We start from the raw sequence: 19,661 nt of genomic DNA, 5'->3' as shown, positions 1-19,661 counted from the left end.
ATGGAACAAGAAAAATAACTCATAGTAAAACATTAGCCCAATTAAATTTTTCAAAAGAAGTACTCCATTTAAACTATAAATGATAGCGTGACTGTGAGCTCGGGCAATACTATTGTGCAACGCATGAAGGCCCAAGATGGAGAATTAAACTAATAAGAACATATAGATCTTAGCAAAAAGGCGGAGAAATTAGTTTTCCATTTACTGGCCCATGCTTTTTATACTCCACATGCTCTATTCATCCTTCCTTTATACATTCCATGTGGGAAAACAAATTTCTATAAGCTCCTCTACATCTAATCATCTAAAGTGCTTCACCTATTAATAAGAATTGCGGTAACATAGCCAATCTCTCTGAAATGTTATTCTATCAGTGCAAAGTTTTCTTGGAGCCATCTCACTTAAATGCAGTCCGACTACTGTCCGAGACTCTTACATTAATGCGGTTCATTATTGCAACCACGCCTACTACGTTCTCCATCATCCCTTCTTCGATGTACCCCAGCACTAGTTTCAATAATCTCTCAGCATTTTCTTGCTCTCCGCCTCCTACATCTGGTTGATCAGTGTGGCTGATTCCTTTCTCTCCATCCCTCTGAAGAACTCAAATGCTAGCTAGTGTTTTCTCCATTCAGAGAGTAATTTTGAGTAGACGAGAATTGTTCACTTTCATTCCAACTTGTTAAAGATGGTTATGCATTTCTCCAAAACTTCCGCATTTTATCCTCCTTAAAACATAAATTTCAACTGCAATTGGTGGGGTGTGCCTAGCCAATGCAATAGTGCAACGCAAAGGCGACCCATGAAGTACCCAAGCAGCAAGCTACTTAGATGGATCTTCCCCCTCAAAATATAAATTTAATATCGTGTGGACCGATGGTCCACATATCAGATATTAAACTGATAAGAACAGATACTACACTTGATCTTAGCCAAAAGGCCGAGAAAGGTATGAGTTTTTTATAGAATGGCCCATGAATTTATACTATGTCATATGCACTTCCCCTTAATGCATTCGATGTGGGATACACTCACTCATATAAAATTCCAATAACCTCACTCAGTCGGTACATCTTATCTAAACCTAACCTCAACGAAACATCAACAATTCTAACGTTGTTATTCTATAGTGTAATACACAAACTATGATGGCAGGAAATGAAGAACATTCAAAGTTTTACTGGAGACACTGAAGCACGCCTCAGTGAGTGCACGATCTATGAAATCTGGCATTCATTTTAGTTTTGTGAGACTTGATCAACTGCATCAGCTTGTCGACACAGTTGGTCCTGGAGAGCACAGAGACCATGGCTCCGGCCTGAAGATGCAGTCTGAGACTCTTATATTTACGCGATTCATCATTGCAACCACTGTCTGTAATACAGGTTCAATACACTAATAGGAGTACAACAGACCAAAAGAATGGGAACTGAGAATGTATGCCTCAGCTTCTTCCCTTTTCAACTCATGCATGATTAGTTATATATCTACAAATATATATGTGCTTCTGATCTGATGAGGAATATATAATATGGTGACTGATTTGGTGAATGTTTGCAGCTGAGAATAATGACATTGAATGTTGATCTCCAGTGTCCATGCTGCTACAACAAGCTCAGGAAAATTCTTTGCGACATTCCCCGTGAGTCTCTCTCTCTCATCACAATCACCATCAAATTCAACTCAAGCTTGCTTGCACACCACATACATATGCCATCAATTTTTCATCACATATATTCAACATCTATATACGCACAATATAAACACTAGTAGTATGTGATATTTCTAACACAAATATTCTTTTTATTTTGCACTATAGAAGTTTCAGATCGAGTGTATGATATGAACAAAAATCAAGTGATGATCACGGTGGTTTGCTGCAACCCAGAGAAAATTCGTGACAAATTGTGTAGTAAGGGTCGCAAAGTCATAAAAAGCATAATTATGTAGTACTCCTTCTTCCTAAATGAGGCAGCTTATTGAAGTTCTAGCTACTCCTTCCGAGTATGCATTTTAATTTCAAAATTTCATAGACTTTGTATTTAATGTGTGTAATTGAATATTGATATGTATCTGTCAATTGTATTATACCTTTGCCATTGATTTAAAATGAACATTATACTTAGTGGCCATGGTGCCAAGCTCATCAAGCAGCTGAACTTCTCTGTCATGTGATAGTTTAATTAAATGTAATTTGTACTAATACAACTGTCACTCGGACTTTTTTCCCTTCAATGTCCTATTTGTGTGTAATAAGTACAAATTTGTTAAATCTCCACCATCCATTTTTTTTATTTAATGAACCACATTTGTCCTTTATTTTGATATAAAATTTGGATTTATTTTAACTTCTACCCGACATATATAGATCTGTCTATCAATTTATGTATTTGTTAGTTGTTGTTTAGTTTTAACTTTTAAGCATATCGTTGTGTGTATATTTTGTTGAATAGTGATTGATTGTGAAAGCAATCAATACATATCTTGGATGCTTCTTCAACTGTATAGTCTAAGGCAAAAGTGTTTCTTTTAGATGATATCATATTTATTAGAAAAAAATGGTACTCAACTATATAATTATTTTCATTAATAACCATAGCCTTTGTGAAATAAAAAAGAGGTTTTGCAACTTCGCTTCAGTTTTCAATATAAAAGATTTGGAATTCCGATATGTGCATGTCATTCAAAATCTTAACTGTGTTCACTTTAAAGGATCTAATGCTCAAGCATGATCAAAAGAGAAAGTTTGTTGGAGGGCAAAGAGACCGGCTGGTCGTGTAATAGACCCTGAGACATCGATATCTAATCGTACATATAAAAAGTCGGTTAAGGACTGCACAGATATGTCAAGAAAAGTAAATAAAAAGCATACTAGTGCTTTTTATTCTCTTTTCTTAAAATACCAATGCAATCTTTCGTCGATTCTCTATATGCACCATCAGAAATCACGGCTAAATTCTATAAATGGTGAGTTCTACAAAAATGGTTCCACCAATAGGCTAGTTTTTTTTTTGTTTCTGCAAATGGGTGATACGCATTCTAAGAATGCGTATTCGAAATACGCATTCTAAGAATGCGTATCTAAGTCGCGCTTTTTCGTTCGCCAAAAATGAAAAGAAATCAGGAGGGGAGGGGAAAAACGCATTCTTAGAATGCGTATTTGAGATACGCATTCTTAGAATGCGTTTTTCACCTTCATAAATCGACAAACAGAACAGAATCGGGCAGAAGCTGCGCGAAGAATACAGCCTCCTTGCCTGCGAATTCCGTGCGCCGCTGCCTCTCCGCCGCCGCCGCGCCGCCGATCCCGTCGTTCTTCCACCGCCGCCGCCGAAAATGTGGCATTCTTGGAAGGGATTCGCGCAGAGGAGGCTGGAGTTCGCGCAGAGGGCAGAATGCTTCTGCCCCCGATTCTATTCTGGACTAAGTTTATGGAGGGGAGAAACGCATTCTGAGAATGCGTATTCAGAATACGCATTCTAAGAATGCGTATCTCAAATACGCATTCTAAGAATGCGTTTTTCCCCTCCCCTCCGTGTTTTCTTTTCATTTTTGGCGAACAAAAAAAAAACTAGCCTATTGGTGGAACCATTTTTGTAGAACTCCCCATTTATAGAATTTAGCCAGAAATCACAGCTGGCCAAGAGTCTATTACAAGACACTACAGGTTCTTTGCCCTCTCCTTTGAGTGACTTTTTTCCTCTTTTGATCCTGCTTGAGCATATTAATGAGAGCCTTTACAGTGAACACTGTGTACACAAACACAGATAAAACCATACATCATTCGAAAACAAGATACAAACAGGCAGCACATCTCAGTTTCATACTTCTTAACTCGTTGCCGGTTTTGAGGTAGCCTTCTTTACAGCTTCTGCGTACGTCCGGTGTTGGTAAGTAAGAGTCGAGTCTAGCAAGTCCCACAGTGATGTCTTTGGGTTCCAACCTGAGGAACACAGATACAAATTTAGGAGAAGAGCATCTCTAACATGAACCAGTTTTGGTAAAACAACAGAGTACTCTACCAAGTTGTCTGTTGATTATGGTCATGTCAGGAATTCTCTTGTCACTGTCATCGTATCCTTCACCATAGAATTCTTTCGAGCTTATATCAATCGTAGGTGCATCCAGTGGAGGTTCTCCACTAACCTTTGAGTAAACCTGTGTGTGCATTAAACAGGAGAGAGATTTTAAGAAAATTATCCAAAGTCACCTGAAAGAAAAGACAAGTGCATGCAAGGAAAGGCTTGACAGTAAAAAACGAGTTTGAATTTACCTGAGTCATCATCTCAGCAAGCTGCCTGACCGTAACTTCATTGTTAGGGTTGCCAACGTTAAATATCTGACCATTAGCCCTGGATGGATTTTCCTGAGAATTCATTTAATTTAACAACACTCGCACAAAAAATGTAATACACGTCATTCAGAAGGCATAATTAAGACATACAATCATCAAATGGACAGCTTCGATGGCATCTTTGATGTAAACAAAAGTTCTCTGAGATTCACCTCCATCCACAAGCTTCAGTGGTTCACGTCTTAAGAGATTCTGGGCAGACAAAAAAACCAGTAAAATGAAAAATGACACGAGTTCATACCCGTATATAATAGGAAGAATGTTCATGACAAAAAAAAAAACAATATTACATTGCTAAAGCAGGCAAGAACTCTTGGAACACCCTCACTTGGACCATCGATTCCAGGTATAAAGTCCATCCTGGGACCAATCCAGTTGAAAGGCCTAACAATTGTAAATTCAAGACCATTTTCCGCACCCTCAGCTGTAGAACAAGAATATAAGAATACAGTTAACATGACACTTCAAATTTACTAATGTCCCACAAAAATATAGACACACTGCTCACCATATATCAGTCTCTCAACCAACTGCTTTGCACATGCATATGACCATCTCTGTTTCTCAATGGGGCCAAAGATGCAAGGGGAGGAATCTTCTGATAGAACATAGTAAGCAGGATCCTGATGCAAGAAGGTGGTGAATGTTCAGAAAATCCATCCAAGCAAAAAACAGAACAGCCCCATTGGTTATAACTTGGTAAAGCACTTTGCAAGAAGCAAGTGAACAGAAATAATTGGACATAATAGTAAACAATCAAATGAGAAAAGAGCTTACATTTAGCATCTGGCTAAACTTATCTAGAAGAGCAACATTGGATGTTTTATCTATTAACTTTATAATGTTTCTACTTTGATCACAATTACTTGTGCATATAACATTACAATGATCCCACGTCAAAATTATTACACAGCTTTTCAATAAAACTTTTCCATGAGTTGACTAGCACTACAGATGGTAGATGTTAGGACAACATTTCCCATCACCTACAACTGACTCAAAGTTGCAAAAACAAAGCTCAGATTTCCAGGAAAATGTTTTACTCCTCATAATAATTTAAATATTTTTATGATGGTAAAACAAAGTCATTCTTAAAATATGAGACACAAGATTTCTTGATCTAAACTGGTGGAGAAAAGGCACTTCAGTATTGGAGGATATGAAAGCAAACTCTCACCTGTCGCAATGGGCTATCTTTGGGTAAAAAGCAACCAATTGTTTTCCCATAAACTTCACAAGTGGAGAAATGAATGAGGCGTTTTCCATTTTCCGAGCAGTATTTAATCTAAACCAAAACAATCACGGCCAATTATTTTATATTTGAAAAATACTCCATTAGAAAACCGAATTGCAAAGCGGTTATAACACGAAAGGCTTACCACGGGGAGAGCATCAATGAAGTTGCTGTAGATTGTATCAAGTGGGCGCGTATTATAGTCTGCTGGAGTGCATATAGCAGCGAGATTTATGATCTGTCACATCAGAATATATAGAGAATCAGCTTAGGTTAAATAATTAGAATTAACGCATGGATTTAAACAAACATAGACAAGACGAGGATTTAAGAGATCATCATTTTCGAATATTCACTGAAAAATAGAAAGAAACAAAAAAAGAAATTAAAATTTACATAGTGATCTTAAGTAGCAGCACATAATTTCACTTCAATTACTTGCTATCATCATATATCTTCCTACATTGAAATTAAACCGGGAGAATTCCAGTGCAATGTCAGTATCTTAAGCAAAACCTACTTAAGCAGGATCTACTAAAGCAAACCTCGTGAACAGCTAAAAATAAAGAGAAGCAAACGATGGAAAATTACAAGATCCGCCAGCCGAATGAGGCCTTCGAGGCGAGAATCGTTCTTAATGTTGAGGCGGTGGAAGTGAATGCGATCCGCCCAGGGCAGCGACGACGGCTCGAGGAGGTGCTTGATCTTGTCGCTATAGACATCGAGCGCCAGAACCTTGTGCTGCGTCTCGGCCATGAGCTTCTCGCAGAGGTGCGAGCCGATGAAGCCGCCGGCGCCGATCATGCATATGGTGAGCGGCTTGATCGGATTCCCGTCGAGATCTACGCTAGCGCTCGCCATTGCTTGAGATGGATGGGTGATTGAAGATGATGCGCGTGAGAATGTTGGGGATTTACGGTTTATGGATTTGTTCGCTGCGGCATATGCAGGAAGTGGGACCTACTAAACTTTACTTCTTGCTTAGTTGATTCGTACTCGAGTTTCATCCTATTAATAACGGCAAAGACCATCTCCAATAGTACACTAAAACTTAAAATAAGATAAGTATTTAGCTTCAATAGTATTCAAAAATCAATCTCATTTTTGGATTTTAAGAAAAAAAATACCTATTTTTAGGTTTACGCAAAACTCAAACCCAAATTTTTATCAAATTTTGTGAGTAAAAGAAGCATAATAGAGAGAATATTTTTTTGAGTTTGAATTTAGTTTAAATGGTTTGAGTAAAATCATATTTGATATGACATTTACACGTTTGAGTTTAATGCAGATGGTTAGGGATGCTAATGACAATTATTTATTACTGATCATTTAATGGAGTACGAAATTAATCTTCGATCAATTTAATACTACAAAATAATTTTAAATAGGAGTATTATTATTGTCGGATCGAGTTCCCTGATGGATGATGATGAGATTACACTAAATGAACTCTATACTTGTATAATAAATGAGTTATACTAAGAAACAAATAAAGTGATTTTGGAAGAAAATTGATCATGATACGGCACAAATTCTAGTTAGATCAGAGATGTAAACCAACCTTGTTCGAGTTACATAAAAATTTAGTATTTTGCAAGTTATAATTTTTTATGGACCCTCGAAACAATCGCAAGTCCGAGTTTTTTTTCATGAAATAATAAAACTGCAAATTATATGCTCCTTAGGTAGTTTTAAAACCTAACCACATCTTGACTTGTCATATCTATCATCCAAAATAAACAAGTCAATAACAAAAGTCAAACTAACCCCATTGAATATGTGTGACTAGGACTGGGGAAAAATACCGAAAAAATGATATATCGCTCGTATCGTATTGAAAAATATCGAAAAATTATCGAATTTTCGGTATATCGTAATTTTCGATACGATACGATATCGTATCGTAAGTTTTCGATACGATAACGATATGAATTTCCTTATATCGCGATATATCGTTTTATATCGAAACATATTGAAATTCAATACATATTGAAGTTTAAAATTATAAATATATACAAATCCATTTAATTCATTCATATATTTGGAAAATATATATATGAAACGAACACTATTTATTTTATTGTTTTGAAGTTTTATTAATTTTTGTGTTATTTTTCAGTTTTGAAATTATATTTTTCGATATACAGGTATTCGATACGATAACGATATTGATATTATCCATATCGAAAGTTCGATATATCGAAACTTTCGATACGATAACGATATGAAATTCGTTCATATCGATATTTTTGATACGAAACACGATACAACGTTTTCGATACGATATATCGTATCGATCCACCCCTATGTGTGACAAATAGGATTTATTCTAAATATACGTTCATCGAATGCAATATCCATCCATCATTTGTAGCGCTGAACACTTGATATTTTGTGAAAAATCTGGAGTATACAAAGAGGTGTAAAGATAGAAAGGAAGATGATGTTTTAGTCTTGTGATCTCTCCAAGAAGGGTGTTTCTAAGCTCTCTAGACTTGATATGTTCCAACTATGTAACATGTCGGTGCCTACCATCTCATTAAAGAATCAAGAAACTCCCACACACCACCTAACAGCCCTTACTTATTTAAAGAGTAATCAAATGAAGCTTGCCCTATATAACTAATCACTCCAATTTCTTCAACCTCCCCCAAAGAAGTATAGTAAAAATTAGTACTTGTTTCATTCAAGCTGGCAGCTTGAAATGGCTAAGTTATCTTACACAAGTAGAAATAGTGGTAAAGCATGTCCAGCTCATTGCAGAGCACAACAAGACACGCCACTTAACTTAGTTACCTTCCCTCCTTAAATTAATCACCTTTTGACTAACAATGCCATCTTCATTCACAAGCCTTTTAATTTTATTTTGCACACTTAAGATATGCATGGATTTTGAAGTGGCACAAGATCTTAGATGTAGCCATCTCAACCAATTAGGCCTCTTTAAATACCACCCAGAAATTCCTTATCAAACATCTCTGCAAGGAAACATGAGTATCAAAAACATCTCAAGTTTTACTATCATCTACATTTTCCTCGTTACCGTTGCAAATGCACAGCCTTTGGTTCCTGCACTCCTCATATTTGGGGACTCAGTTGTTGATGTAGGCAACAACAACAATCTTGAAACTATTGTTAAAGCCAATTTCCCTCCTTACGGGCGAGACTTCATCAAACACAAACCAACCGGTAGATTCTGTAACGGAAAGCTTGCTTCCGACTACACTGGTAACAATTTCCATAACCACCTAAATCAATTACTTCTGTCACCAGACTAAAACAACTGTTTTTCCTACTAACAATGCAGCTGAGAACCTCGGTTTTACCTCGTATCCTCCTGCCTACCTCAGCAAGCAAGCCAATGGGAAGCATCTCCTGATTGGGGCTAACTTTGCCTCTGGCTCATCAGGCTACTATGATACCACTGCAAAAATCTATGTAAGCATAGTGAATAATTTTCATGGTCTATTGACGTAAAAGAAAAAAACAATCTGACTTCGTCGAGTTTTTGATCTCCTACATAGGAAACGATCCCATTGAGCAAACAGGTGGAGCTATACAAAGATTACCAGAAGAAGCTTGCAACACTCGTGGGACAATCCAATGCTTCATCCATCATAAACGGATCGATACATTTCCTTAGCAGTGGAAGCAGTGATTTTGTTCAGAACTACTACATTAATCCTCTTTTATACGAAAAGTACACTCCACTTCAATTCATAGACATTCTGTTGCAGTCTTACACCAAATTTGTGCAGGTTTTCAATTTCTGATGCTTGAAACACACAGATCTAGCCATACACATGAGATAATAAATAAACTGTGCTTATGAATTTAGGAGCTGTACAATTTGGGAGCAAGAAAGATTGGAGTGACAACGTTGCCACCACTTGGATGTGTGCCTGCAGTTATCACCATATTTGGCGAGGACAGTAACGAATGTGTCGAAAAGTTCAATAAAGTGGCAGTTTCATTCAACAAAAAGCTCAACTCCACTTCCCAGAAACTGCAGACCAAGCTATCTGGTCTTAATCTTGTAGTTTTGGATATCTACCAGCCTCTTCATGACCTTGTCACGCGCCCTACTGATTACGGTGAGCACTTGTAGGGGCTACACGCTTTTATAATACTAAAACACGAGATCTAATACTATTCTTTGAACACGTGGAGAAAATAAAATTAGTGTTCTATAATATATTTTCAGGTTTCTTTGAAGCAAGAAAGGCATGTTGTGGGACAGGATTGGTGGAGACATCTATTCTGTGCAATGCAGAGTCGGTAGGAACATGTAGGAATGCAAGTGAATATGTTTTCTGGGATGGATTTCACCCCACTGATGCTGCTAACAAGATTTTGTCTGATGATTTGCTGACTGCTGGCCTCTCTCTCATCTCCTAATTTGAAACATATTTTTTCTATTTCAAGACTGTTTTACTAAGTTGGCAGTTATAATCCGACTGTTGTATTGGTCGTAAGTATTGTGTGTTGTTCATGTATAAATACTACTACTACTACTGGGAGTGTAATCTGTTTTAATCTACATGTATTTGGTGTATAAAATCCTTGTTCGTGCAGCTACCAGTTTATGCATAATAAAATTGTACCATTATGCATTTTCCACATGATACTGGTCTTGAAATATGTGTACTGTGAAGTTAACCTCCACGCTTTACTGATGTGTGAGAAACTGTGAACATCACGTAGCAGCAATGGTGGGCAACAAGCCATTGTAGCGAAGAAACGCATGAGGTGTTGGTTCACGACCTCGAAACTCCAGGAAGACCTGATATATTCAGTGTTGAGTGTTTAAGGGTATTAGGACTTAGAAGAGATAAATGGTCCAATTATGTGAAGGCAGCATACATAAGTAGAGAGTTTCCCAGTAAAAACTAATGAAACCGTTTGTTCAAATACCTCATTTGGGGCCTTCCCACCTCCAAGGGCAAGAATGGTTTCACGAAATTTACGGCCCATTTCTCTAAGAGACTGTCACAACACACATTATGGAGCTTATCAGACATGGTGTCCGTATGTATTCATGCAGCATATGATAAATACCTTTCAGAACTTAAAGACAGAAGATTGCCAGAAATTAAGGACCTGGCATAGTTAGCTACTATATATGTATGGAATACTTCACCTGATCATTTTCCAACCCAGCCTCCTCAAATGCGGAGAAAGCATCCGCGGATATTACCTCTGCCCACTGGACACAAAAACATTTGATTGGAAGTGAGTGAGAAATGTTTCAATCTGATTTTATTATTTAAGTACCAAGCACTTATCCTGTAATTGTTAATAGGGAGGGACTATTACCAAAAAATACCACTCAAAACATCCACAAATGAATCCAATTACCTGATAACTGTAATATCCAGCTGCGTATTTATCTGAAAAAATTGAACGTTCAATGAGAATAAATTTTTGTAAAACACAATAAGATGTTGAGGCCGTATCAGACACAAACCAAAACAAGCATACTAACCTGCAAAGATATGACTGAAACTACAAAGAAATCTGTCTTCTGGCAGCAACGGAATAGGATGAGTCCTCTTACCAATTTCTTGATCCACGTCATATATAGATTCAAGTCCACCTGGAACATAGGTTGAGTGTAGTTCCAAATCCACAGAAGCATAACGCAGCTGCAGATCCCATACCATGTCAAGTTATTGATTAAAATGCAAAGGTGTAACAACACAAACACGCTCTTTACCTGACGAAGCAGTAGGGTACCTGCCCTAAATGTCCTTGCCCGAAGAATTCTTAAGGATGTGTTTTCTGGTAGAGGTTCTCCACTTTCATAATGCTTGGCGATGCCCAATATGGTTTCCCTGCAACCAACGTTGTTAATGCTTTCATGAATTAGTAAGGCTAAAAACTCTACTGGAAAAAGCATTAGCCATTTGAATCTATGAACTACCAAGACGAACTGATTAAAAAAAAGCATTAACTTTGTATTGATAGGTCATAGATATAGACGAACTAATTAAAAGTGCCCATGATGGCTCATAGATAAGGAAAGAAAGGGAGAAGTGTTTTCACCTCTGGTAACACCAGTTCTCCATAAATAGAGAAGGGATCTCCACAGCATCCCATTCTATCCCTTGATTGCCAGACACTAAGCCTTCATCTTGTTTGGTCAGCAAATGCTGAAGTGCATGGCCAAACTCATGGAATACTGCCTCAACCTAATTGACTGAGCGGTTAATTAACATGTCAAAAGAAAATGTGACCCTCTAAATGGAATCTAAACTACAAGAGGCCTAGCAGTCATTGTACCTCGCGTATGGTCATGAGACTTGGCTTATCCTTTGTTGGTGGAGTAAGATTGCAAACAATATTTGTGATTGGCAACCGGGGACGGGTATTGTCACTTGAACATACACCACTCCTACCAACAACCAAATCAGCCCATGCACCGCCACGTTTCTCTGAGGGACGAGAGTATGGATCAAAGTAAAAGTATGCAATGGGAGCATTTGAAGAATCTTTCACTTGGTAGAAGCTGACATCTTTATTCCAGACCTTTCAAATTGCAATGCATAAAATGCTCTGCCTCCATAAGTAGAAAGCAAGTTCAAGAGTTTTAAGAAGCTTTACCGGAGCTGTGCCATCAGCCGGTTCAATGTCTACCCCAAATAGCTTCTTTGTCAGGTTGAATAGTCCTTCCATTACCTTTGGCAATGGGAAATAAGGGCGCAACTCTTCCTGCACAAGTTGAGAGATTGAAGGAAATAGATCAAAGATCTAACCACTTGATTTATTCCCATTTAAACACTGCGTAAAACATATCCTGCCTCGGAAGTTAAGTAGGCTTGAAATCTTAAGGTAAATTTGACAGAAATGTGGAAGAGAAGCCAACCTCATCGAAGTCATATCTTGATTCTCGAAGCCTTTCACTCCAGAAGTTAATATCCCATTGATTCAAATCATTTGCCTCTTGAGCACCTTTCTCTCTAGCATAATCTCGTAGCTCTTCCAAGTCTAAAGAATTGTATCAAACCAATCAGGAAAAAGCGCTCGTTGCAAAACATGACAAGCTGAATCTACTCACCACGAATGGCAGAACCCCAAGAAGCCTCATGAAGCTTGTATATAAGATCCTTTGCTTTATCAACAGTGGCCATTTTCATCTCTAAACTTACCTAATATTTGAATTCTGTTTCAGTCTTACTCGAGAAAATAACAGCAAAAATGGGTCAACCAAGCATTCTAGCTACATCAGTACCTCAGCGTAGTTCTTGAACCCAAGAAGTTTTGCTTTCTCCAATCTGAGTTCCAGAACACGTTCAATAATAGGTGTGTTATTCAGAGGTCCATCCGATGCACGAGTCACATATGCACGGAAAATTTCCTCTCTCAGTGATCTGTTGCAAGCATGTTGCAGCACAGATCGATAAATTGGGCCATCCAACGTGATTATCCAAGGACCATCTTCAGCTGTGGCATTCTCATATCCCTGATATATAAAAGGACATGTATGAAATGCTATCAAATTAAGAGCAGAATCTGCTAAAACTTGAAAGTCTTGTCACTCTTCTGATACCTTGTCAATGGCTGTCTTTGCAGTTATACTAAGGGTGGTTGAAGGCAAGCCTTCTAATTCCTTTTTATCTGTAATAACTTTTTCAAAACTTTTTGTAGCATCTAGAATGTTTTCTTCAAACTGTTGAGCAAGTTTTTCCAGCTCCTGAGTTAGATGAGTATAACCTCAATTAACAGAAATTTGTGTAGCATTTTCTCTGACAAACATAACCAAATAAACAGATGATATCCTATTTTCTCTTTATAAGAGAGCACCTGCTCTATTTCATTGAAACGTTCTCTACTGGTATCTTCGAGAGAAACTCCATACAAAACTGCTTCTTTCAATTTCACTGCATAAAATAGAGGTAACAATGAATCAAGGTAGGTTCAAATGCAAAACAGCACTAGCTAGGTTCAAGACTCATCATTCAAAGAATGCCCCAAACAAGCTCACAGTCAACTACTCGTTTGCGTGCATCACTCAGATTTTCCCAATCTGAAGAGTCTCTGATGGCCTTGAAGGCCATGTATATGAGCTTGCTCTGTCTTAATTTCAGCTGGAACCCAACCTTCTTTGGCTGCAAATGATATGAACATAAGTAAAAAAGAAGGAAAAAATCACCAAAACAAACCAAGAATCACATACTTGAACTAGTTGAATTGTAGCCCTGAGCTGAGGGCAATCCTTGACAGAGTTGAGATGATTCACAATCCCCCAAACAACTGATAACCTATCAATAATCTTCTCGAGAGGCACAACCAGTCCTGGCCATGTCGGCTTCACTGTTTTCTCCAATTCATCCAAATCCTTCTCCTAAAATTTTAGATCAACGTACAATCCAAAATATGTGAATCGTGTACTGGGTAGCATATGAGAATTGACCAAAACATGAGAGGACATTGCAACTCACGAGTTCGATCAGCAAGGCTTCAATTGCGGGGCAGATGTGATTAGGCTCTATCACATCGTACGGCGGGAAAATGAAGTCTTGCAGCAATGGATTCTCAACTGCTGCCATCGAAGATAGTTTGATGAAGCAAAATTTGAAGGTGAGTCAATGAAATTGAGGATTGATCAACCTTGATTTCCAAAATAGTACTCCTACTACTATAGTTTAAATTGATTAATTTTGAAAGAGGCGCCGGCTTTGACTCTTTGGATATTGGATATTGGATTTACTGTGTTTGTATTGTTATTGACAAGTGGAAGCCTTTTTCGCCACAGCCACAACAAAACCATTTCCAACCACCACTTTACAGTATCTCTCTCTCCACCAATATACACACAGCTACAGACTTCTTGTGAATCTAGACTTCGATTGGATTTTTGCGCGGAAATATAGCTATATACACGGATGTAGCGTCGCAATCTCAATTTTCCTTGTATTCGTCTCTCTACAGCAATGGCGTCTCCGACTCCTCTATCTTCGCCGCATTCTCGAAATCCCCTGCAATTGCCGCTACACTCCCCTCACTTCCGCCTTATCTTGGCTGGAATTTCGCTGTCGCAGTCGAAGCAAAAAATTTCGCGCCAATTATTGTTGTGGCAGCAGCAGCAGCCGCGGAGGAGCTGGGATTCCCTGCGCCACGTCGGAGCTAAGGAAGTTGTGATCAAGTGCTTCGCGGAATCGGCGGAGGAAATAGAAAGTTCAGGTGAATCTGACGAGGAGGTCGGTATAGTTCAGGATTTCCCCAACGGTGCTGCTATTTCGCAGAGGACCTCGGATTCTCTTTCCCTTGGGATTCGAGAGCCAGTGTATGAGGTCAAATAATAGATCTGCTTTGTCTTCTGAGTTTCCGGTTGTTGATTTTGATATGGTAAATAATGAATATTGTGAGATAAGACTTCGACATTTTGTGAAGATGAAGAAAATTGATTGAACTTGAAGCGTGAAATTTCTAAAAGTAGATAATGAAGAAAAACGAAGGAAGTTTTGTGCAGCTTGTCTTCAATAATTATTGTCGAATACTAAGTATAGTAGTGGAAAACCAAACCTGAATTTGATTCAATGGAAGGACTTGTTTTTTTGCTCTATGCTCACTCATTCATCCTCAACAGGTTGTGGAAGTGAAATCTAATGGGATCGTATCCAAACGGAAAATTAGTAGGAGACACTTGTTAAAATCAAGTGGTGAGTACAAGTTTTTTTCATGGCAACCTGGTTTTCTCAATAAACTAAAAGAGACATGTTTATTCAATATTTAGTACTCCAGTAGTAGTAAAATTTCCAGTTGTAGTCTCTTTTCTGATGAACTCTGTTTCTCTTCTGTGGAAATATCTTTTTCAGGTCTCCGACCTCGAGATGTTAGGAGCGTTGATCCATCGTTGTGGTTAACCAATACAATGCCTGTGATATTGGTAAGAAACTACGACCTGCAAATGTTCACATTGTGTAATTAATCATATTACCTTGTAATCAGATTTGCATTCAACTTATTTATGTGCAGTGTTCTTGCCTAGGCAAGAGCGCTTAAATGGAAACCATTATTTGGTAGTATATTAGATTTTGGAGGAAGGAATATGTTATCAAACCAGTCTGTCTGCACTTGAATTTACATATTTTGCATTGTTTATTTCTGCCCGTCTCACTGATATAAAGGTTTGTTTATTTCTGTTTGTTAATATCAATGAAACAGATTACTAAATAGTTTTATTTTCTGTACTTTTCAACCTTTTTTGAATTCTTTAACCAATTGGTTCATAATGGCTGTAAACCTTATTTCTAATTCAATCAGGTGCGGGAATATGCAATTTTGCTGAACTTGGGATCTTTACGAGCAATTGCAATGCAAGAATGTGTTTACATATTCAATTATAACCGGTATTCTCCCCCCCACACACACCTTCTATGAACTTTTCTTGTCAATTCTGCATAGGTTTGCACACAATCTCAGCTAAGCAATTTGTTATTTTTGGAACTTACAGGAGAGCAGGAAAAGCATTTATTGATGCGTTGTTACCCCGCCTAAACCCGAAAAACATGAATGGAGGGCCCTCAATGCCATTTGTGCTTGAGGTAGATTTCCTCATGAATTACCTTTCTGAATCAGAGCACTTTGCTCTTTGCAAATAAAAATTCTCCATGAGTACTTGGTCCTGTGGAATACAGAGCCATTCTAAACCCCATTGCCTGTCCTATAAATATTAACTCCATTTGATTTGTCATTATACTAGGAGTTTAGTTAGGCTAGTTCCTACCGAGCTCAATCTGAATCTGCACATAGACTTATTGCTTTACACAAAAAAAACTTCTGGATACTTATCCCATGATGTAGAAAAGTTGAAAGGATGAGTGGTAATTTCTTTTATGACCAATGCTAGTTGTATTCTTTGACTGGTTTAACCAAGCGTTGCTCACTGCCCTTCATTTCTAACAAAGCTTTCTAAAAGGATGAATGCACAAGTTTTTCACATGATGTTTTCCAACCTTATTGAATATTCACGTGCAATGGTTCAGAGGTTTGAGTTGATTCAATACAGTCAACTGTAGATATTACCACAGTCTCAGGTCCCCTTGAAGAGTCATCTGTTTAAGGGGGTTATTGGCTTTTTTTTATGCATGGTAGGAAATTGTTCACCTGACAATAGTCTTCTCTCTTGGAGGGGCTTTAATTGAATCATGGCACTGAAGCAACATTTGACAACTTGAAATCTTGCTTGAACGTAAAAATCCATAAAGATTCTTTAGCACATCTATAGGCACCAAGTCCTACATGCAGTTTGGTCTGGGTCATCCTTTCATTACATAATAATGTGCTTTAATGGTAGTTTATATTTTGAATAGCCTGACAGGTTTTCATTGTGATATTCTTTCAGGTAGTTGAGGCGGCACTACATTCTCGAATACAACGCCTCGAACAGAGATTAATGGAATTAGAACCGCGTGTAAGTAAGAGAAATAGTAACTGAATATTTTCGGATTATTTCTTCTCCTTCTGTGCTGAAACCTTTTAGGTGGTTCTTTTTCTTCTTTTTCTTCTTCTTCATCCAACAAATTTACAAGATGCCTGATTCCTGTTACCAACTTCCTGGATAACGAATACCTAAACCTTTATTAAGATCTTGGTGCCACTAGTTTTGTGCTACAGCAGTTCTGATTCATAGTTGAATTACAGAAGGAGCCAGAAAGCACTGCTTTCTACTGCCAGCTCAAACATAGATATTTATTGGAATTGTTTTACGAAAGCAAAATCTACTTATCTTGCACTTATATAGGAATATTCCAAGCCCACTTTTATTTACAGCTATGATGTGATTGTCTGTAATTTCCTTTAATATTACTCTTCTTGCAGGTCCAAAATTTGCTTGAGGTTCTTCCTAATCGATTGACTGCCAACATACTGGAGGAACTTCGAATTAGCAAACAAACACTAGTATAATTTATTCTGGCTATCTTGGTATTGGCTAAAATGTACTGATCAACTCATAACTAGCTACTCACACACTTTTTTTGGTGACTAAAGGTAGAATTGGGCTCAAAGGCTGGGGCTTTGAAGCAAATGTTGCTTGATATCCTTGAGGATACCCATGAAATACGGAGAATATGTATTATGGGAAGAAACTGCACTCTGTCAAAAACTGACGATATGGAATGCTCTGTTCCCTTGGAGAAAGAGATAGCCGAGGGTAAGTCTTGTACAGTTAGATTCACGCAAAGATCAATTACATCAATAAGTACAGACATCACTTCAGTTTGTACAAGAAGCTGTCTGAGTATTGGTCCTTGTGTTTCTCAGAAGAGGAAGAAGAGATTGAAATGCTTTTGGAAAATTATCTCCAAAGGTAATCCCGTGGCATCCTATTATGAAAGTGTAGGGGACTTCTCATAATGGAAAGGTAAATAGATAAAGGAGGAGACAATGCAAATACCGAAGTATAGATGGCTCTACTGGCACTTCTTTGAAGCTTTTCTTAGTACTACACCTTATGTCTATAAATTGGTTGACCACCCAGGGGCCGAGGGAGGGGGGGTCTCTTTGAAAAAATTTGTTCAAGAATGTCCCATTATTGTGCTCAGGAAAGGAAACACTCCCTTGTTGTCGTCATAGCTAAATCTTTTAGGGGAAAGAAGAGACTCTTCTTTGCCCAAGTACTTCCCTTTCTCTTGACTGCATTCATTCTGCTGAGAAACCTTAGAGATGATATGCTAAGTTTCTGTGATTCTATGATTTGTTAATTAATGAGTGGATCTCTGTAGAAGTTGAGGTACAGTAGGTGGTTCTTTTGTACTTTGGTAGTTAGCAGACTGATTATTTCATGCAATGGCAGATGTGAATCTTGTCATGGTCAAGCAGAGAGGCTTCTTGATTCAGCAAAGGAAATGGAAGATTCCATTGCTGTTAACCTGAGGTTTGTTATTTGCCATTGCTTCTTCTTTTTCTTTGTTGTTTTTCTATGCCATCACCAAAGATTCCTGTAATTGTATATGTTGATCATTTTATGAAATCAGCTCTCGGAGACTTGAAGTAAGCAGAGTGGAACTGCTCCTTCAGGTTGGGGCCTTATGCGTCGGAGTTGGTGCCCTAGTTGCAGGTATTGGCTGATAACTAGTTATTTTAGTCATGCATCATCTTGGCACTGTACTCCTGGGCATTTAATAAATAATTTGACAGAACTGGTTTTCTCCTAGTTTGCCAAATGGTGTCGAACGCTGGAGGCTTATGATCAATTCGAATGCTCCTTGAAATCCTCATTAAGTTTAGTTACATAAGCACATGATATGTAAATGTTGGTAAAATCAATGAACAAGTGTGCCTCTGCATTCAGTTTCAAGATAACATGAGATAATTCTGCATGCTGCAGCATTTGCTAAAAATTCAAGCTAACATCACACCAAAACTGACAGGTATATTTGGCATGAACTTGAGATCTTATCTCGAGGAACGTGTGGTACGATCAACTTGTTCTCCCTCATTTTACATTACTATCATCCTTTCTCAGGCATATACCCCGCTCGCTTATCATATTATTTCATCTGGTGAAAACTTGTATTGCAGTTCGCCTTTTGGCTAACAACAGCAGCAATTTTAGTGGGTGCTCTGCTGGGATTCTTTCTCATGTATGCATACCTCAGGCAAAAGAAGATTTTGTAAACATTAGAGAAGGCCCACGTTCCAACACTATAGTTTCAAATCTCAGTTTTGGTTGATATGATTGGGGACACATACATTGGTATTACTGTCAAAGAGCCTCTACAGTCCTCAGATGCTTATGCAATGCTGTGTTGCATCCTCCGGTGGTAACTCGACAGGAAGCATGTGACTAGTGAACAAGAGGATTCTGACTAATTCATTGGTGTAGGTGGCGGTGGTGTGCGAGTGCTATTTGAAGGCAAGGTCGCAGTCAATAGCTCACTCTATTGCTTATTCATGTTCGAGGGCAGATTATTTACCTCGTAGCTAAATAATGTTAGTGTTGATTGAGCACATTATGTTTGTATGAAGCTAAGAATGAGTGATGATGCAGGAAAAAACAAAAGATCAATTGTCATCTAAATTGCACCATATTAAGCCACACGTTTCTTAACTCTTCATCTACTTCTC

The 19,661-nt window shown here is 38.0% G+C and overlaps 5 protein-coding genes and 1 non-coding gene across 9 annotated transcripts; 3 read left to right on the top strand and 3 right to left on the bottom strand.

The window, feature by feature from the left end:
* Positions 1-15: 15 nt before the first annotated feature.
* On the bottom strand, positions 16-6,561 carry LOC125211530 (UDP-D-apiose/UDP-D-xylose synthase 1-like). Of its 3 annotated transcripts, none has more exons than XM_048111368.2 (10): positions 6,180-6,561; positions 5,734-5,826; positions 5,532-5,639; positions 4,863-4,977; positions 4,645-4,778; positions 4,445-4,546; positions 4,274-4,366; positions 4,023-4,158; positions 3,828-3,943; positions 16-1,692 (listed from the first exon to the last, which is right to left on the bottom strand). In XM_048111368.2, the coding sequence occupies exons 1-9, from the start codon at positions 6,447-6,449 to the stop codon at positions 3,831-3,833; spliced, it is 1,164 nt and encodes a 387-aa protein (XP_047967325.1). In that variant the 5' UTR covers positions 6,450-6,561; the 3' UTR covers positions 16-1,692; positions 3,828-3,830. The 3 variants fall into 3 exon arrangements, with proteins under 3 accessions (XP_047967325.1, XP_088923264.1, XP_047967323.1); XM_089067138.1 differs by having other exon boundaries at positions 16-1,688; XM_048111366.2 differs by lacking the exon at positions 16-1,692 and having other exon boundaries at positions 3,592-3,943; positions 6,180-6,560.
* On the bottom strand, positions 757-953 carry LOC125217279 (U2 spliceosomal RNA). The gene has a single exon (XR_007175693.1). It is a non-coding gene; the product is annotated as a U2 spliceosomal RNA (small nuclear RNA).
* On the top strand, positions 1,312-2,041 carry LOC125211533 (uncharacterized). The gene is made up of 3 exons (XM_089067139.1): positions 1,312-1,437; positions 1,561-1,642; positions 1,820-2,041. Exons 1-3 carry the CDS (start codon positions 1,423-1,425, stop codon positions 1,948-1,950), a joined length of 228 nt encoding a protein of 75 aa, XP_088923265.1. The 5' UTR covers positions 1,312-1,422; the 3' UTR covers positions 1,951-2,041.
* A 1,962-nt stretch (positions 6,562-8,523) lies between the features above and the next one.
* On the top strand, positions 8,524-10,124 carry LOC125211531 (GDSL esterase/lipase At5g22810). The gene is made up of 5 exons (XM_048111369.2): positions 8,524-8,816; positions 8,896-9,026; positions 9,113-9,346; positions 9,427-9,682; positions 9,793-10,124. The coding sequence occupies exons 1-5, from the start codon at positions 8,579-8,581 to the stop codon at positions 9,984-9,986; spliced, it is 1,053 nt and encodes a 350-aa protein (XP_047967326.1). The 5' UTR covers positions 8,524-8,578; the 3' UTR covers positions 9,987-10,124.
* On the bottom strand, positions 10,033-14,274 carry LOC125211527 (organellar oligopeptidase A, chloroplastic/mitochondrial-like). 2 transcript variants are annotated; one of them, XM_048111359.2, is made up of 17 exons: positions 14,030-14,274; positions 13,765-13,932; positions 13,573-13,696; positions 13,392-13,468; positions 13,138-13,281; positions 12,820-13,050; positions 12,646-12,736; positions 12,454-12,575; positions 12,192-12,299; positions 11,871-12,116; positions 11,634-11,779; positions 11,305-11,422; positions 11,074-11,233; positions 10,947-10,978; positions 10,729-10,794; positions 10,503-10,574; positions 10,033-10,371 (listed from the first exon to the last, which is right to left on the bottom strand). In XM_048111359.2, the coding sequence occupies exons 1-17, from the start codon at positions 14,135-14,137 to the stop codon at positions 10,285-10,287; spliced, it is 2,100 nt and encodes a 699-aa protein (XP_047967316.1). In that variant the 5' UTR covers positions 14,138-14,274; the 3' UTR covers positions 10,033-10,284. The 2 variants fall into 2 exon arrangements, 1 of the variants encoding a protein (XP_047967316.1); XR_016136964.1 differs by lacking the exons at positions 10,033-10,371; positions 10,503-10,574; positions 10,729-10,794 and having other exon boundaries at positions 10,941-10,978; positions 11,325-11,422.
* A 110-nt stretch (positions 14,275-14,384) lies between these two features.
* On the top strand, positions 14,385-19,644 carry LOC125211529 (magnesium transporter MRS2-11, chloroplastic-like). Its single transcript, XM_048111365.2, has 13 exons — positions 14,385-14,881; positions 15,178-15,250; positions 15,407-15,477; positions 15,855-15,940; positions 16,045-16,135; positions 16,936-17,004; positions 17,412-17,492; positions 17,583-17,745; positions 17,856-17,901; positions 18,388-18,468; positions 18,569-18,651; positions 18,965-19,008; positions 19,116-19,644. The coding sequence occupies exons 1-13, from the start codon at positions 14,522-14,524 to the stop codon at positions 19,209-19,211; spliced, it is 1,344 nt and encodes a 447-aa protein (XP_047967322.1). The 5' UTR covers positions 14,385-14,521; the 3' UTR covers positions 19,212-19,644.
* The last annotated feature ends 17 nt before the right edge of the window (positions 19,645-19,661 follow it).

Source organism: Salvia hispanica, chromosome 3 (assembly GCF_029641045.1).
Source record: "Salvia hispanica isolate PSC_SH4W2 chromosome 3, Shi_PSC_v1, whole genome shotgun sequence".
NCBI lineage: Eukaryota > Viridiplantae > Streptophyta > Magnoliopsida > Lamiales > Lamiaceae > Salvia > Salvia hispanica.
The sequence above is the reverse complement of the archived record's forward strand: the minus strand, read 5'-3'. Positions and strand labels throughout refer to the sequence as shown.

Coding starts and splice junctions, on each gene's coding strand:
- LOC125211533 (XM_089067139.1), top strand. Junction 1,643..1,819: donor AATTCTTTGCGACATTCCCC/GTGAGTCTCTCT, acceptor TTTGCACTATAG/AAGTTTCAGATCGAGTGTAT.
- LOC125211530 (XM_048111368.2), bottom strand. CDS start 6,449: ATGGCGAGCGCTAGCGTAGATCTCGACGGGAATCCGATCAAGCCGCTC. Junction 5,640..5,733: donor TCATTGATGCTCTCCCCGTG/GTAAGCCTTTCG, acceptor GTTTTGGTTTAG/ATTAAATACTGCTCGGAAAA. Junction 3,944..4,022: donor CATAATCAACAGACAACTTG/GTAGAGTACTCT, acceptor TGTGTTCCTCAG/GTTGGAACCCAAAGACATCA.
- LOC125211531 (XM_048111369.2), top strand. CDS start 8,579: ATGAGTATCAAAAACATCTCAAGTTTTACTATCATCTACATTTTCCTC. Junction 8,817..8,895: donor GCTTGCTTCCGACTACACTG/GTAACAATTTCC, acceptor CTAACAATGCAG/CTGAGAACCTCGGTTTTACC. Junction 9,347..9,426: donor CTTACACCAAATTTGTGCAG/GTTTTCAATTTC, acceptor TTATGAATTTAG/GAGCTGTACAATTTGGGAGC.
- LOC125211527 (XM_048111359.2), bottom strand. CDS start 14,137: ATGGCAGCAGTTGAGAATCCATTGCTGCAAGACTTCATTTTCCCGCCG. Junction 12,300..12,453: donor CAAGATATGACTTCGATGAG/GTTGGCTTCTCT, acceptor CAACTTGTGCAG/GAAGAGTTGCGCCCTTATTT. Junction 10,372..10,502: donor GTGGGAAGGCCCCAAATGAG/GTATTTGAACAA, acceptor TGAATATATCAG/GTCTTCCTGGAGTTTCGAGG.
- LOC125211529 (XM_048111365.2), top strand. CDS start 14,522: ATGGCGTCTCCGACTCCTCTATCTTCGCCGCATTCTCGAAATCCCCTG. Junction 17,005..17,411: donor TAATGGAATTAGAACCGCGT/GTAAGTAAGAGA, acceptor CTCTTCTTGCAG/GTCCAAAATTTGCTTGAGGT. Junction 18,469..18,568: donor TCCATTGCTGTTAACCTGAG/GTTTGTTATTTG, acceptor TTATGAAATCAG/CTCTCGGAGACTTGAAGTAA.